The sequence below is a fragment of the Phyllostomus hastatus genome, unplaced genomic scaffold (genome assembly GCF_019186645.2).
Source record: "Phyllostomus hastatus isolate PE091 unplaced genomic scaffold, TTU_PhHast_1.1 phas_scaffold_1066, whole genome shotgun sequence".
NCBI lineage: Eukaryota > Metazoa > Chordata > Mammalia > Chiroptera > Phyllostomidae > Phyllostomus > Phyllostomus hastatus.
In genome coordinates this window covers 30,558,879-30,575,739 of record NW_025334004.1, presented here as the reverse complement: position 1 = coordinate 30,575,739, position 16,861 = coordinate 30,558,879, and the positions used below count along the sequence as shown (strand labels likewise).

General features: G+C 67.6%; 1 protein-coding gene across 2 annotated transcripts in view; it reads left to right on the top strand.

The window, feature by feature from the left end:
* Window positions 1–16,861, top strand: part of FAM53B (family with sequence similarity 53 member B) — a 63,830-nt gene that overhangs the window by 24,011 nt on the left and 22,958 nt on the right. The window contains exon 5 of one of the 2 annotated variants that reach the window (XM_045853747.1): window positions 338–470. The exons of the other annotated variant lie outside the window; for it this stretch is intronic. Within the exon in view, the coding sequence (XP_045709703.1) occupies window positions 338–436 (99 nt within the window). The 3' untranslated portion in view covers window positions 437–470. Of the gene's footprint in view, window positions 1–337; window positions 471–16,861 lie in introns of those variants that run through there. 2 annotated transcript variants of the gene reach the window in all.

The window sequence follows — 16,861 nt, the reverse complement described above, 5'->3', positions numbered from 1 at the left end:
ACACACCATGCGGGGTGGGGGGGGGGGCCGTGCCCAGATGTATAGATCGTTTCACGGGGCCCAGGCAGGCCTCCAAGCTGCCGAGGAGGCTGCCCAGTTCTGCCCGTCTTTCCCCGGCCGGGGCCTGGGCAGGGCGGAGCGCAGGGAGAGGGGAGGGGGCCCCAGGGAGGTGTGTGCTGCCTAAGGGCTGTGGCCAGCCCCCTGGGGATAGACCCTGAGCTTCCTGCGGGCCAAGCCTGCGGACCCTGGCCAGCCCTTCCCCCAGGAGGCTCTGCCTGCTCAGGCTCCCCATGGGGTGACAGATGGCTTCGGGGGGGCGGGGGGCTTGCTTTTCCAGGAGCCTTGGAAGGCTGGCCCAGGGCAGCCCTCGAGCACCCGAGAGTGGCCCAGACGCAGCCTGGAGCACGTGGGGTCCTCCTGTGCCTGCGACCTGTGAGCGGTCGTGTGTGCAGCACCGTGGGCACAGGGACCTGCTCACGGCCCAGGGGCAGCTGGTGAGGGACTGCCGGCCCCCAGACCTTGGCCTCCACTGGCCGCGCGGCTCACCCAGCCTGCACGTGGCGAGGTGGGTGGAGCCGAGGGTGGGCGCTGCCCCGTGCTTCCCGCCGTCCTGTCTTCAGGGGATGAGTCATGGGCTCTTTCACGGGTCTTCAGATGTTGGCTTACACGCCTGCTCTTTAGGGAGGAGAGGGTTCCAATGGAGCATCTTCTAAAGGGCCCCCTTTGTGCTTAGGGTCTGGGACCCGGCGCGTGAGAGGCCCAGGCGGAAGGTGCCCAGGGCCTGTCTGGTTTATTAGGCCTCTGGGAGTTCCCACGGACCCCGCTCCCTGGAGGTGCCCCGAGGGGCCCAGAGCTGGCCCCTGGGGTAGATGTGTGGGTACCAGGGCTGAAGGGTCCGGAGTGAGGGTGGCAGCCAGAGCCCCTGCAGTTGCCAGTAGTAAAGGGACCCAGGCGAGAGCACGGAAGCCAGAGGAGGACGGCAGGGGAGGACGGATTGCCCCGAGGTCCCTACCCCCTGCCCCCGCGCACGCCACGGGGAGGGGCAAGGGCCGGGGGTGTCAGGGATCCGGGTGACCCGCAGGCCTCACCCATTCTGGCCCCTGCAGAGGACGCAGGCCCTCCTGGAGCACGGAGTTCACTGTCTGGCCCGCCTTGGGCAGGGGCGTGGACAGACCGGGCTCCCCGGCAGGGCAGGAGGCCAGAAGCCCTGGGCAGCAAACACCGCCGCCACCAACACGGGACTGTGGGAAGGAATAAGGGAAATGGTGTGTGCACGTGTGTGTCTACGTGTGTATATACGTGCATGTGTGACCACACATGTATGTGGGTGTGTCTCTGTGTGTGTACCCACTCACTGATACAGATGTGTGTGCGTTTATCTGTGCGCACACACATCGCCTGGTCTGCCGGCTGGCACAGTGTGAACGCTGACACGCTTATTGTTGCCACTCACAACCGCAGGGCTTGGGAGGGAAGGCGTGAGCGCACGCTGGGCGACTCCACAGGCAGAGCTGGGACGCGAAGGCGACGTGCCCGGGAGCACGCTCGGTCTTTCTTGTCCCCCTTCTTCCTTTTCTTGCCCCTCTTTTCGACTCCGGCTTCACCCTCCCTCTCCCGTCCTTGCCTTTCACTTCTCGGTTGTCCCTCATCTCGCCCCGACCCCTCTGCCGGTCAGGGCGGCCCGCCCTCGCCGTGCTGGGGGCCGAGGCTCGTCACGCGGCGGCGGGAGGTGACCGACCGCGTGGCCGGCAGAGGACGTGTGTGTGGGCGGGCTCACCTGACACCTGTCACCCGCGGGACTAAGGCGGATGTGATCAGGAGCCCCCCGTCTCACCCCCTGCATGTCTTGTCCTGTGCCAGCCTCGTTTCCGGAGAGCACAGCTGCCCAGCCCCTGGCAGCGATGGCCCTGGTCCTTGCAGCATCACTGAGGCTGGGGCGCGGAGGGTTGGGGGTTGAAAACTGCGCTCAGACCATCTTCCTTCCTGTCGTCTGAAAACCTCAGTGCCCAGCTCGTGGGCAGGGCTGAGGGTCCTGGGTCAGGGAGGGTGGTCACAGCGAGGAGAACCCCCCCCCCACCCAGGGAGAAATGAGGTGGGGACCAGGTCTGACCCGCTGACCTCCCGGCGCAGTTCTCTTGGGCCCTGTTGAGGCCCCTTCTGCTGGGCATCTTCTGCAAAGCCACGGCGTCCCTTTTGCAAAACGACAATGTGTGTCATTGAGGGCCCAGGCCCCAGCCAGAGCCTGTGCGTGGTTTACCGGCGAGACCTTTGTCGACACGGTGAGTTGCTGCTTTTCTGAACCTGGTTGGTCCGCCAAGCATCAGCTGGTCATTGGCTGCGACCCGAGCTGCGCGGGGCCCTTTAGACAGGAGCCGCATGCGCGGGAACAGAGATGTCAGGGGAAGCAACAGTTGCAGATTCCCGGCCACAGGGGCAGGGGCTGCAGGGAAGGCAGCACTTACAGATTCCCCAGCAACAGTTGCAGATTCCGCCCCGCCGCCGAATGGCTCGCCCCTGGCTGTCACGGTCCTTGCTGTGTTTTTAACGCCAGGCTGGTCGGCTTGAAAGAGCAACAAATTGTATTTCTCAACAGCGCTTCCAACAGAAGCGAGACGTTTGTGAGGAGGGGTCGGGGCGCGGGAACAGAGGTGCGATTGATCGCGGCTGCCCACACACCGAGTCCCCAGCCTGCCGGGCAGCCTCCGAACAGGCAGCGACTGTTGTGCTGGCAGATGTTGGCAGGCCCGTGAAAGCCGGCGGGGGGCAGGTTGGGGTAGGAGGGAAGCGCAGGGTAGAAGCTGCGCCCAGGGCGGTGGTCCTGCGGACGAGCCCAGGGCGCAGTGGGGTGGTCTCGGGGGCCCCAGCGGGTGAGGGGTGGGACGTCATCAGAGGAGTCAGCACGGATGCCCAGCAGCGGCTCGTGGCCCTTTGCCGGCAGGGTCGTCCGTGGGTGAGGCTCCCTCCCGTCACCAACCGCTCGCCACCCTGTGTGCCGGGGGCGCCGCCCTGCGGGGTGGCCCTCCACACGGTCGTGCTGGCCGCACGACCTCCTTGCCCAGGCAGCCCAGGCAGCCCCGGCAGCTGCAGGCCAGCTGTGCTTTTCGAACACTTGGCGGAACCCCCAGGCCCAGGCCTGGCTTGCTTGAGCGTGGACCGCCTCGGGGCCGCTCTGCCAGGGGCCGGCCACCTTGCTGGTCCCAGTGCCCCACTGCCTCGCCCACTGGGCACCCCTCCCGGGGAGCCTCGCCGGCAGCAAGCAGGGAGCTCGGGCAGGGTGCCCTCTGCAACACGGACTGCAGGCAGGCCTGGGGATCTGGTGAAAGGCAGGCACGCAGAGCCCTGGAGTTCCACGTGGGATGACATAAATGCTAAATAAAGGGACGGCAGAAAGCACCGCGGGCCCGTGGGGGCCGTTGTGTCTGGGGAGGAAGTGGCCGAGATGGGCTTGGAAAAGGAGGGGAGGCCGGCAGGACCTGCCTGCACCGTCGGAGCTGGGAGCCGGGTCGGCGGCCCCGGGCTTCCATCCAGCGTGCCTGTCCCGCCGCGCTCCCGACAGACGCTGCCAATCAGCCGTGGCGGTCTTTCCGGCTGAGCTCCCAGGAAGTCTCAGGAGCCTCCCCTGATTTGCTGTCACCTTGGGGGTGAGGCGTCCAGACTCCAGGGAGTGTCACCGAACTTGCCCAAAAGCCGCACGGTCAGTCAGGGGGCTGGGGGGGCCGGCATCCGCCTCCCGCCCAGCGGTCCTCTAGGACCGCCCAGCGGCCTTCCCGGGGGGCCGCCCCTTGTGGGACACGGCGGGCGCGGAGAGGAAATGTGTGGTGAGCTCTGGAGGCAGGCGGGGGCCCAGCTCCTGAGCCGCGTGCCATCTGGCGGGTCACCCTCTGTCAGCTTCCATTTCCCTGTCCGTGAGGCGGGAACAGGGGGAGGGGTCATGAAGCGTGGCTCCTCCGTGGGTGACACTGATTTACTGCAGAGCCATGCCCCTGGGCCTGTCCGTCTGCCGTGGCTTCATCCGGACGCCCGGCGGGGCCCGCCACCCTGGCGGAGGTGGCGTTGGCGCCGACGGACCCCGCCGGCAGCGGAGCTGGGGCCCGGGGCTGGATGCTGGCCTCCGCTCTCTCCAGTCTCTGTTCTCTTGGGCGTTGGGGCGTTGGTGGGACCCCCGCGCCCCCCTCGGGGTTCCCGAAGCCCGAGGAAACCTCTGCGCGGACACCTGGGTCGCTCCTCCCTGTCCCCAGTCCCAGCCACCAGATTGCATAAGCACTTTGCTGTGAAGGTCACTCGGCCCGGGGCCGAGTGTTGACACAATGGCTTTGATCTCCCGGGGAAGGGAGAAGCAGTTCAGCTGGGGACGTGCCAGGGAGGCGGCTTTTCATGCCACTCGGTGATTTTCCATGTTCCAGGGCCTTTCCAAGCCAAAGGCTACTGGAGATGGGAGGCCGGGAAGCTTTGGGGGTGCCCGGGCTTTCTGGGGGAAGGGCCTCGGCTGTGTAAGCCCACTGCCTGGACGGGAGCCCCTCCAGCTGCCCGGATGTGCTTGGAGCAGCCCCGGCCGGCCAGTCGTGCCCCGGTGCTGGAGACGGGCCTGCCCTCGCAGACCCGGTGGGCAGCACGCCTGCGGGAGCCTCCAGCCCGGCTCCCCGGGAGTCACAGTGGGAAGGTGCACCCACGGTCCCTGGGGGGGTTGCAGAGAAGCAGCAGGGCGTGGACTGTTGCTCGGACAGCGGGACAAGCTCTGTCCACACCCGGGCAACCTATGTGACCCCTCAGCTGCCCCGTCCACAGGCAGAGCAGCCATGCCGCCTCTCACTGCATTGCTGGTGGCGTGAAAGGTCGTTCGTGCGAAACACTCAGGAGCCGCGCGGGCCCAGGGTCAGCGCTGGGTGAGAGGCGGCTGCCGTGGGCACTGTTGCGAGTGGCCTCCGGGGAGCTGGGAGTCAGACTGGTCCAGAGGAAGGAGCTGCCGTCCGGGGAGCGGGCCCTCACTGTGGGACCCCGTCTCTGCAGCTCTGAGGGTCCGGGGAGCGGGAGCGGCCCTCACTGTGGGACCCCGTCTCTGCAGCTCTGAGGGTCTGGGGAGCGGGAGAGGCCCTCACTGTGGGACCCCGTCTCTGCAGCTCTGAGGGTCCGGGGAGCGGGAGCAGCCCTCACTGTGGGACCCCGTCTCTGCAGCTCTGAGGGTCCGGGGAGCGGGAGCGGCCCTCACTGTGGGACCCCGTCTCTGCAGCCCTGAGGGTCCGGGGAGCGGGAGCGGCCCTCACTGTGGGACCCCGTCTCTGCAGCTCTGAGGCCGCGGCCGCGTCCCGCCTCCCCTGGAGCCTGAAGCTGGCGCGGCTTGTCCGAGGGCCAGAGTCCAGCCGCTGGGTCGCACTGTGGGGTTTGGACCAGGGTCCCGTGACCCCAAGGTCAGGGTTCCGCCACGCGGCCGGGTCCCTCAACACCGGGCATCCCGTCCCGGACGCGGGCTGGGCAAGGCCAGGGTGGCGTACGTGGGGTCCGTCTCATGCCCACTTCCTTGCCGGGGGTGTCGGGATGGCGCCCCCTGGGAAGGAGCGCCCCCTGGGAAGGAGCGCCCCCAGGGAAGGAGTGCCCAGGCCCCGTGAGCCGTGTGGCCTGGGCGAGCCCCGGGGCAGGCCCGAGGAGGGCAAGCGCGGAGGTGCCACCAAGTTGTGGGCGGACGTGTGGCTCATCACACGGGCCAGGCCCAGGGCCGACGCACCTGGCGCCCGCCTGGGCCACTTCGCCTGGGGCGGCTGCCGGCTCCCGTGGGGACCGGCCTTTGGGAGCACAGTCCTCCGTTGTCCTGCGCCCACACCCACGTCCGCGTCACGTCCCCCCTGTTGCCACGGGCCCCGTGTGACATTTGTGTGGCATCGGTGTGCAGAGGCCCTGCCCTTCCCCACAGCCCCAGGCCACGGCGCAGAGCTGGAGGGAGCAGACGCCACGCGGAGGGCAGGGCTGGTGCTGCCGTGGCCGGGCTGGCCGGGACTCGGTGTCGCTGGGTTCAGAGTGGGTGTTAATTGCCTATTTATGGCCAAAAGATTAACAATGGTTCCTTTGAAAGTCAGAATAGTAGAACTCTTGGATAATTCCTTTTGGGGAAGGGGAGGGGTGTTTTTTCCCCCCTCTAGCTTGGAAAACAAAAGAAACGGTTGGTTCCAGAACATAACGCAACCACCCCAAGCCTCATTCGTGAGTGGCACCAGCGGGCTCAGCAGCATCTGTCACGTGTCACTCACGGCCCCCAGGTCCCCGGCCCCTTCCCTGGAGCCGCGGCACAGGGTGGACGGTGGGGTGGGGGTGGGGGTGGGGACGCTGCGGCGGTTTCCTCACCGGATCTCCGCGCGTGGAGAGCACGGGAAGCCCCCTGGGTCTGCCAGGGCCCTGCCAGGGGACAGAAAGCACCTACGTGTCCGCAGAGAGGGCCGCGAGAGCGGTTCTCACCCAGGCTTCTGAGAACCGAGGGCCAGGGCGGGAGCACTGGGTACACAGGAAGCCGTCCCCGCCCCGGGCCAGGGCGACAGAAAGGCAGGCTTGTTTCTGAGATCGGGGGCATGCTGGGAGACCCCAGGCCCCTCAGTGGAAGGCGCCGGCCCACGAGGGTGAGGGAGGGCAGGAGAGGAGCTCGGGTCTGTGCGCGCAGGGAAGCTGCGGGCTGGTAGCCGCTGCCGTGAGTGGCGCGCCCTGCTCCCGCCGGGTCAGGAAGCATGGCGGGGTGACAGGGACAGCCCCAGGACGCAGACAGGACGAGGCAGGGCCCCCCGTGTGTCCCCCAGCCTTAGGCTCTCCTCTGGCACTCCCGTTGGCAGAGCCTCGGGGAGCAGACAGGAGAGCCCCCCGCCCCAGACCTGAGTCCAGGGGCAGGACGCATGGGGGACTCAGGCCTCGCCTCTGGGACCTGTGCTTCCTGGAGCCCCATCGGGGGCGGGGGGGGGGGGACTGGCTGCGCGACGATGGGGCCCCGCGTGTCCCGGAGCAGGACGCGGGGGCTGTTGCCGCTCCCTCCTCTGCTCCTCACCCCTTGGCCTTCACGCAGCAGGTGCTCACCCTACTCGGTAATGCCTGCCGGGGGCCTGGCGCTCGTTCTGCCAAGCCCTCAGTTGCCACTTTCCTGGGAGCTGCCTTCCAGGTCGGGGACTAGACAGTGAGCAAGCACACGGCGGGCAAGGTTGTTTCGGAGGGCCGGGCGATGTGGAGCACCAGGCGGCGGAGGGGAGGGGCAGGCGGCTGCCTCCAGGCTGGAGGGGCAGAGGAGGCCTGTCTGAGGAGGTGACTTCCGTGCCGAGGGCCAGGTGACGAGCCGTGTCCAGCCACAGCGGGGCACGGAGGGAGAGCATCGCCAGAGGGGAAAGAGCCAGTGGAGCCGTGGGGAGGCGGGTGGGTTCTGCAAGTTCAGGGCCAGGCTCCTCGGGGGTGGGTGTGCCGGGGAGTTCGAGCCAGGGGCGGCGAGGGGCCGGCAGGGCCTTGCTCTGAGCCCAGGGGGAAGCCACGGGGGCACCCGAGCCAGGATCTGTTGGGGTTCACTGGGTCTGGGACCTTCTGAATCAACTGCCTTTGGGGTTTGACCCCAGATGACACCTGGGGACACTGTGGTGCAAAGAGGTCACGGCAGGAAGGCGTGGGAGGGAAGGGGGGGAGCACGCCCAGAGAGGCACTCGGGCAGGGCCCCGGCACGGAGGGACTGGCGGCGGGGTGGGCGGGGGCGCCGGGGGTGTAAGTCAGGGGCCCCCAGCCACGGGCCTCTCGCCACGGAGTGCCCCCTCCTGACCCCCATCTCCTGGCTGGGGCAGTGGTGGACCCTTGTGAACCCCAGGGCCCAGGTTTGGGGTCCCTGATGGCCAGGCGGGGGTGGTGAGGTCCGCCCCCCAGGGCTGCTCCCAGCCGGCGGCCCAGGCCGGGGGCACAGGGTGTTCTCAGGGGGTGGGGCGGGGCTTTCGCCCATCGGATGTCCCGGGCCCACGCCCTGGCGAAGGCCTCACGGTTCTGACACCAGGGGATCCAGGCCTGGCCACCAGGCTGGCCCTCCCGGGGTGCTGCCCTCCTTGGTGAGCGAGGCCCTAGGGCGCGGAGGCCCGTGGCCCCGCCCTGGGCCCTCCCCGGGATGGCTCTGCCCGAGCCGTGCGGTCCAGCTGTCCGGTCTGGGTCCTCGGCCACACAAGGGGCCGGGACCCGGCAGTCTGGCTCTGAGGGGTGTTCGGCTGAGGGGAGACACCCTGAAGAGGCTGGCTCTGCTCCTTAAGGGGATGTCTCCACAGTCTGGGATCATCCTTTAGTGCCTTTGTCACCTGTCTGTGACCTGCTTGCTGGGAGATCTCTGAGCCGTGGCCACGGCCCTCCCTGGTCTTCCCCCAAGTGGCTAGTTCTGACAGGTCGGGGAGGGGCCTGGCTGGCCAGCCTCCCCTCTGACCCCCAAGCCAGGCTGTTCCGGACAAGGCACCGGGCACTCCTCTCCCTTCCCTTCTGGGGTCTTGCGCTCCCCCGACAGGTGTCTCCGAAGCGACAGGTGCGCCTGGGCACGGGGAGAAGAGGCTTGAGAAGTGTCCTCCCGCGTCCCAGGAGGAAAATTCCCAGCACACTTCCTGCTGGGCCGGCTCGGCCACGGAGGGCAAGGTGGCTTCCCGGTGCAGCCAGGCATGGGGCCGGCCGAGCTCAAGGTCGGTGGGGCAGAGTGGCCTCTGCCGCTTCCCGTGTGCCTCGTCCTCACGTGGGTGCCCCAGGGAGATAAGGAAACTGGGGAGGGCCTTGTGGGCCACCTCGGCCTTCTTCTCACGCCACGCCTGTCTGTGTTGGAGTGTCACATGTCCCCTGTGGAAGGACAGGTCCCGCCCGGGACCCAGTGCTGTGGTCCGGTTGGCCAGACAGTTCTAACCGCATCCCCTCTGGGCCGCGCATCCACCCTGTGACCCCGGGTGCTGGGAGCAGGTGGAAACAGGCTTAACCCACCCGGACACTTTCCGCCTTCCTGTGACCTGGAGCAGCCTTCCACAGCGGAGCCCTCCGAGGGTCGGGCCTTTGGAAATGGGGACGAGCCCGGGGGGCCTGGGAGCCCGCGGGAGACGAGACCCTGTTTTGTCGGGTTTGGGCCTGCTCGGGCAGACGCGGCGTGGCGCCGTGTGTCCGGGGAGAGCGTCCCAGCGGATGCGGGCCGACTGTGCAGCGTCAACTGTTTGGCAAGAGGCAGGAGGTGGCACCTCCATGGCGGGAGGCTGATGGTCACTGGGCAGAGACACCGGAACTTCAGCGTGACCCACACGGGGACGCTGGCAGCAGATAGTGTTCCAGTGCCTGCCCCGAGCCCAGGGTGGCAGGGAGTGGACGGCGGGGCCTGGCCCGGCTCGCCGTGGGCGGGCCTGGGCTTCAGGGCCAGGTGGGCCCGGCACTGCCCTTTGGTGTGCCGCTTGCTCGCTAGCCGGGTGGCCCTGGGCAAGTCCCTCCCTGGGCCTGGAGTCCTCTTCTGTGCAGTGGGGGATGGAGCCTGTGAGCGCACCTGGGCGGGATGCCCGCTGGCCTGGTGGCCCTGGAGATGATCATTGTCACCGCTCTCACTGCTGTTGACTTTGACCTAGTGTGGCCTGCGGCCTTGAACCAGGGTCGCTGTTGCCCACGTGGTTTTCCGTGGCCATTAGCTCGAGGGCAGCAGCTCACTCGGCCCCTCTGCTGGGAGGCTGGAGCAGGAGGGCGGGGCGGGGTGCCTGGCCCTTCCTGGGCAGCCCCCCCCCAGCCCTGGGGACGGCCGTGGGGCTGCTGGTCCCCGGCCAGTGAGGCGAGCGCCCCACCGCGTCTTCCCCTCGAGGTAACCGTCGCAGGGGAGGGTCGCGAGCCTCAGACGGCGGACATCCGCTCCGTGCGTGGAAACGACGCGGGCCACGTCTCAAACGGTCTGACAGGCACGGTGATAAAAAAAAAAAAGTAGGTGAAGTCAACTTAATATGACTTGTTTAATTCAGTCTACCCCAAACCCTGTGGTTTCAATTGACAGAAATCACCCACGCGGAATTCGATGTTCGTTTTCTGTGCTGTGTCTGCGGTCCGGGGCGTGTCGTAGTCACGGCACATCGCGGTTTGGACTGGCCACGTGGGCCCGGTGGCTCCCGCAGCGGACGGTGCGGGGTCAGACCCTTTGCCCAAGGTCACCGCGCACGGAGTGGCGAAACTGTCAGACTCTGGAGCTTTTGGCTGCACGGGCAGGGGGGCTCGGGCGTGGCCCTGAGAGCTGGGACGGGGACTGGGTCCGGAGCCGGCGCCCGGCGCTGCCTGACGTGGGCCCGGAGTGCCGCGGGTGAGCAGAGGCCCCCGCTCCGAGGCGCTGGGTCCTCCAGGGCTGTGCTCTCTGTGCAGGGACCGGTGTCAGGAGGGTGGGCCCAGAGGTCTGAGCCGTGGACCTCTCCGGGTGCTGGGTGACTGCCCCGTCGCAGAACAGGGACATCGGGGCCCACCTGTTCTGCCCCTGGTGGAGCTGGACAGGCCAGCAGATGGGTGGGGGGTGCCATTTCTCTGAGCCCCCGCCTTCATCTCTGGGGTGCTCTTCCCGCTGAGTTAGTTCACTGCCCCCGCGCAGCCCCACTGAGCCTGGTGTTGCTGGTGGACAGCCAGGACAGGGCCGAGGGGGGAAGGGGGGACACAGGTGGGTGGGAGGCAGAGGCTGGCTCCTCTCCTGGAGCCCTGGGGGGGATGCCGAGCTGGGCTGTGCGGTGTGATGAGCCCTGGCTCACTTCCCCAGGCTCCGGTCTTGCTCTCCAGTGACTGGGCTGCGCGTTGGTTCTGCACATGCCCAGACCCTGGCTCTGCTCGGCGGACCGGCCGCAGGCCCCACCCCCGGGGTGCCCCACCCCCTCCGGCCCTCAGGCAGCGAGGGCGAGCCCAGGGGGCCGCGGCGACAGGGTGCGATGTCCCAGGGGAGGCCACCGTCCAAGCAGCAGGTTCCAGGGGGGTCCTGTCCTGGGGGCTCAGCAGCCTGCTCCCCAGTTTTCCCGGAAAACTCCCCTCTCACAGCTTGCCCTTCGCCGTGTGCCCCGTGCTCCCCGGTGTTCCGTGGGCGGGGGCGGGGCTTGCGTGCACACGGTCACACGGTCACCTGGTGTCTTCGTTGAAGTCCAGGGACACGTGGATCGTCGGTCTGTTTTGTGGAAGATGCGACTGAGGTTCAGAGTCGCAGCCAAGCTCACTGGACCCGCGTGGCAAGGGCGGGCCTGGCTCTGGGGTCCACGCCTGTTCCACTTCCATCAGAGGGCCTGGGCAGGTCTCCCCTCCTGGGCTGTGGTGGACCCTGGGCGGGACAGACCGGCCCTGGACACGCGGCTCTCTGGCTGGCGGTCAGTGAAATGGCTGGGCCCAGGGGTCAGTGCGCAGTCCCAGGACAGCAGCTGGGGTCTCACATGACAGCCTGGCCCCTGCCCTGCCCGCGGTCAGAGCCGTCTGGACGGTCCAAGGGGACACTTGTCACCGTTCTGGATGAAGTAGGCTGAACTTGGATTATTACCGGAATCTGAAACCCCAGCTGGAAGTGGTGACACTGAGCAGCGCCGCTGGGGCAGGTGCGCCGATGGCGGCCCTGATGAAGACCGCACCTCCGAGACGGCCCCGGAGGCGCAGCCTGCGGCGGCGGGTGGAGACAACGAGAGGCCCCTTCCCGGCTGCCCCAGCCCTACAGAGACCACCCCCTACTGTGGGGCAGGGTGGCGGCCGCGAGGCCGGGGGCAGAGCGTGGCCCCCTCCCCAGGTTTCGGAATCCCTGTTGAGCCTCTGTGGAGGCCTGGTTTCCGGGGCAGCTGGCCCCGCCTGTGTTCCAGCCTGCTAGAGCCGTCCCCCACCCCCTCCAGGGTCCTGGGTGGGACAGAGGGGAGCCACAAGCCTGCTCCCGCCTGGGTCCCCAGCCTGCAGCCCTTGAGCCGGTGCCGGGGGGCGGTGTCGGGACTGCCCTCATCACACAGGACCTAGGAGGACTGAGGCCGGTGTCCCTTGAGTCTTGTATGGGGTGGGACTTGATATTTTAGGGTAATAGACTGGACATTCTGACTGGAGCTTCTTCGAGGGAACCCCTGGGGCCTCCCGAGTGGGGGCTCAGTGGTCCTCTGCAGTTATGGCCCCTGGGTCTTCCAGAACTGATGACATACTGTCCCCCTGAGACCATCTAGGCCAGGGGTTGGCAAACCCCTGCCCTCAGACCGTCGGTGGTTTTTGCAAATAAAGTTTTATTGGCACAGAGCCACTTGTTTGTTTACGATTATAACAGGGGACAGAAAGCCAGGAAAGCTGGAACTATTTAGTGCCTGGCCCTTTAAGAGCATTTTACCGGCCCCTGATCTAGGTGGCCTTGTGCCTCAGTTTCCTCCTTTGCAAAGCGACTGGAACCTGTTCAGCCGTTCCCCCGAAAGCCAGTCCTGGAGAGGGCGGGCCCCATTGTCCCGTCAGGAATGCGGGTGACCTAATGCGGCCCGCCCGATTCTCTCGGGCCCTCTTCCTGAGTTTCCCGAGGGGCAGGTGAGACCCCGTGCCGGCGGGGGGTGCGGGGAGGGAGCAGCCAAGGCCCGTGGGTTCCAGCCAGTGGGGGCCTGGCGCAAGAGTGCGGTCCTTTTTAAGTAAGGAGAGCTCTGTTCTCCCGGGGGTGCCGCTCTGGCAGCCTCTGCTGGGCTGCCTGTCTGGGCCCGGGCTGCTGCCTTGTCCCTGAGCGTGCGGGCCGGGGTGAGGCTTGTTCGCGTCCCTCTGCTTCCCCTCGCCGCCTCTGTCTGGTCCCTCAAAGGGTTTGTCACAGCCGTGCCGCTCAGCGCGGGGGCTCCGAACTCAGACACAAGCAGCAGGGGCAGCCCTGGGCGTCTCGTCCCCCAGGACAAACCCTTAGAAAGTGCACCCTGGCTTCCTGGGGACCCAGGAATCCCTCTGCGGGCCAGATGTGCTGCGGTCCCTGCGGCAAGCTGCCAGCTGGAGTTGCAGGGAGGTATGAACTCGGCGGTAGCTGGGCCAGGTGAGGTGGTTTGGAGCGGCATTGTGAGGACAGGGTGGGGCGCTTGGCTCTGACATTTAAAAGCCTCAGGCAGCCGTGGTTTTCCTCCTGCACTCCGCTCCGCCCGAGACCCAGTGAACAGAGGCTGGCCTGCCCCGGGGCCAAGGCCCCTGCGCCTGGGAAACCTACAGCAGCCAGCCCGGGGCCAGGAGACTGCGGCCTGGGCCCGAGCGTCTGCGGGGACCCAGGAATGTGGTCGGAAAGTTCTTAGCACGACCAGGAACCACTTCCACCATTGCTGCTGGCGCGGCCCCGCTGAGAGGCCGAGGGGAAGGACGGGGACAAGTCAGCGGTGCCCCTGGGGCCCGCCTGTCCCCCAGGGCCACGCCGTGGGCAGCTCCCCGCTCGGACCTCGAGGCTGACTGGAGCCAAGTAGCAGGAAGACGCATGTGCATGCGAGTGTCACGATTTCCCAGGGAAAATCTGTGTTCAGCATCACGAGCCATGCAAATCCTGCAAGTCCTGGCAACGTAAGCTGAGCTGCCGCCGTGTGCGAGATTCGGGGCTGGGGGCCCGCCTCGTCCCTAGCGCAGCAGCGGGTCGGAAACGCGCTTTTCCGGAGCTCAGGTTGCAGGACGACCCTGCATGGGCCCTGGTGCGGAGAGTGCGTCACCGCCCACCCCGGGTCGGGGGTGGGGGGCTCGCCGAGCACGAGACCTCGGCCCTTTTTTTTAAGATCCCTGTCTGCGCACCTTCCGTGCCAGGTGGCGATGACGGCCGTCCTGGGCACCTGCCTGCCAGGCTCAGGGTTCCGTTCGCGACGTGTCTCATTGCGTGCTTTGTGGCCACTTCCTTAGGTGAGGACTTGAGCCCTTCTCTTTAGGATAACACCCGAGAGGTTCCAGAGCCGCATGCTTTCAAGTTAGGGGAGACGTGGCAGCCAAGCTGGTGGCCGGTGGCCGGTGGCCGCCCCAACGGCTCTGAGCGTCCATCCTTCCGGCGTCCCTAGAGCGACCTGGCAGGTGCCCGCCCGGGAGGGGGTGGGCCGGAGCGGCCAGCAGCCTGCCAGGTGGAATCCAGCCCCTGTGGTTTGCCAGCCGAGCCTCCGGCCCGTGCCAGGTGGCGTATAAACATCAGCTGCAGCGTCCAGCCAGCCCCGGCCCAGAGCCGGACGGCCGGTGCGCCGGGCCTGGTGCCGCGTGGACCCCTCCTCCCTCCGGGCTCACGGGTGGGTGTCTCGAAGCAGGTTCACACACACTTCTTTTCTTGCTTCCTTGTGGGGCCCCCTGAGGTGGGCTCCGCTCGCCCGCTGGCAGGTGAGGAAGGCGGGGCTCCGTGCGAGGCCGTGGCAGCAGGGGGGGCTTTGAGCCCAGGGCTGCCTGGCTCCCGGCCTGCTGCCGCCATCCCGGTGGCACCCCGGTGACCGACACGCAGCCCACACGTGCCGGGCTGTGGGCAGTGTTGCTTGAAGGAGGACGGAGAGTGAGGGCTGGCGCCTGGGCCCTGGCGGTGCCCAGCTGGTTTATAGAGTCGGCGCCACGGTCCCCAAGTGGGGCCCGCCTCGCCGGCCCCACCACATGGCCCGCCTTCTCCGCGTGGGGGAAGTCGGTGGCCCCGGCCGCAGGCACAGTTCCTCACAGAATCGGGGAGCCAGGACTTCCTGGCTGGCCTTGGTCCTGGGGCTCCATCAGAGAAGCTGTCAAAGCCCGTGGACTTGCCTCCGGGGAGCTGGACGGGGGACCCCCTTCCCTAAGCGGGGAAAGGAGCCATCGGTGTAAGGGGTTTTGAAGAGCAGGACCCCCGAGGGGTGTCTGGGGCACTGGTGGGGCCGGCCCTGGTCGCCTGGTGGCCGGAGCGCTGGGCGCTCTCGTCTCAGTCCCTTGGACGTGTCGGGCTGGTTGAGCCCACGCCATCCTAGACACCCGTGCCCGTGCGCAGCCATGGGCAGGAGGGTACAGGAGGGGTGGGCGACCCGGGACTCGCCTGGAGTCCCGGCTGGAAAGAGCGTGTGTTCTCTCGGTGGCAAGAGCGTGCCTTCGGGCCGCCGCCTGCTGCTGCCCGTCTGGAGGGAGCTGGGGCCCCGGACGGGGAGCCAGGGAGGGCGGGGGACACCGAGGTGTGGGGCCCTCCGCCACGACGCCTCTCTGTGGCCGTGTGAGCACCGGACTCCTGGCCAGCACCCCAAAACACTGGCCATCACGAGCTCCCTGCCACTCCTAGTCCCTGCGGGCGAAGCCGCTGAAGCCCGGAAGAGAGAGGAGGTTGTGCGACAGTCCCCCAGTGCTCGTCACCCGGGTGGCCGGGGGCCAGGCTCCTCCTCAGAACTCCCCGCAGCCCCGGCCTCCTCCGCCGGGCAGCACGTGCCCTGGCTCACCCTGGGCTGCCCCACAGCCGGGTGCGCGAGCCGTGTGGGTCACCCTCCCCGCCCCCCAGCGCCCGAAGCACTGGGGTGCCTCAGCCCTGCTGCGAGGAAACATTTGGGGAGTGGGCGATTCCGCCCTCTGCTGGGACAGACCTGGGACAGTCTCGGGGCCCAGGCGGAGAGGAGGGCTGGGGATCAGGAATTTGCATGTAATTGCAGCCTCAAAAGACTCTTCCTCATTCTTTTTAAGGGATTTTTTCCATCATCACTTATCCCCTAGACCCTCCCCGCCCCCGGGGATGATTTCTCATTCCCGGCGCACTTTGGCCACTCCGAGTGGGGCTGCCTTTGTCGTCCTGCGGGCGGGAGTGTCCTCGGGGAGAGGGTGGAGGCCTGCCCGGCGGGTCCCCGAGTCCTCGGAGCTCTGCACGGTGCCTGGGGTCCGTGGGGGGCTTCGTGGGTGGGCGTGAATCAAGGAACCGGTGAGCGAAGGTCTTCTGGGTTGAGCATGGACCTCAGTCGCAGGCTGCCCTGACGCTGAGGCCGTGTGTCCGAGGCTGGCAGGGACTGTCTCCACCTCAGTGCCCGGCAGGGACAGGTGTCTGCAGGGCGGGTGCACCAGCCTGTCCGGTGGCCCTGTCCCTCCAGAGGCAGGAAGTCAGCTGACCGTCTGCAGGCCCCAGCCCGGGGAGGAAGTAAGGAGGCGGGACAGTGGGGTGCTCGATCTGAAACCCTGGGGCCTGTCTGTGGGCCCGAGCTTTCGCCCAGCAGCTGGGCACCGGGCGTGGTGCAGGTGGGCCAGCAGAGAGCCTCGGCCGCCCTCCTTCTCCTCGGCACCGTCCCTGCCCGTCCCGTGTAGCCTGGAGGTCAGAGCAGGCCCAGGAGGCCATCAGAGCCCCCCGGGGGAGGGGGGAGGGGGGCCTAGTCCCCGCCCCGTGGTGCAGAGGCAGAGCTCCGGGTGGCAAGCGTGGCCTCAGAGCCGAGTGCAGCTGGCCCTCTCTGCCTCTGCTTTGTGGTGGCTCGGGCAGGAAGCAGACTCTGGAGGGAGGCTGGGGAGCCTGGGGGAAGGGAGGAGGTGCCTGAAGCCTGGCCACACCCCCTGTGCCCCTGGCGCCCAGCAGTTCCCGGTGTCCCCCCTCCTTGTGTAAGGCAGTTCGCTTTCACTCTCAGTGCCAAGGGCAGGAGAGGGGTCCTGGTCAGAGCAACGGGGGCCTCGGTGGGATGAGCCTTTCGTTTTCAGCATTGCCTCCGCCTCTTAAAACAACGCCGATGGCCGGGGGGGGCGGGGTTGGCTTGCTCGGGGGCCGGGGACATTTGTACCAGGGAGACAGAGCCTGGAAGTGGGTCGGCAGCAGAAGGAACAGTTTCTCCCCTGCGGTGGTCCCTAGGGGAGGCTTGAGGTGGGAGAGAAATGGCACCCTTGGCATCCAGTGGCCCGGGGTTTGAACCCCGGCCTCCCTGCTCTCTAACCAGACGACCGCTCCGAGCCTCAGTTTCCTCATTTGGAAAGCGGGGATAATAACTTACTGAGAGCGCTGGTGTGCGGGTCACACAGCCAA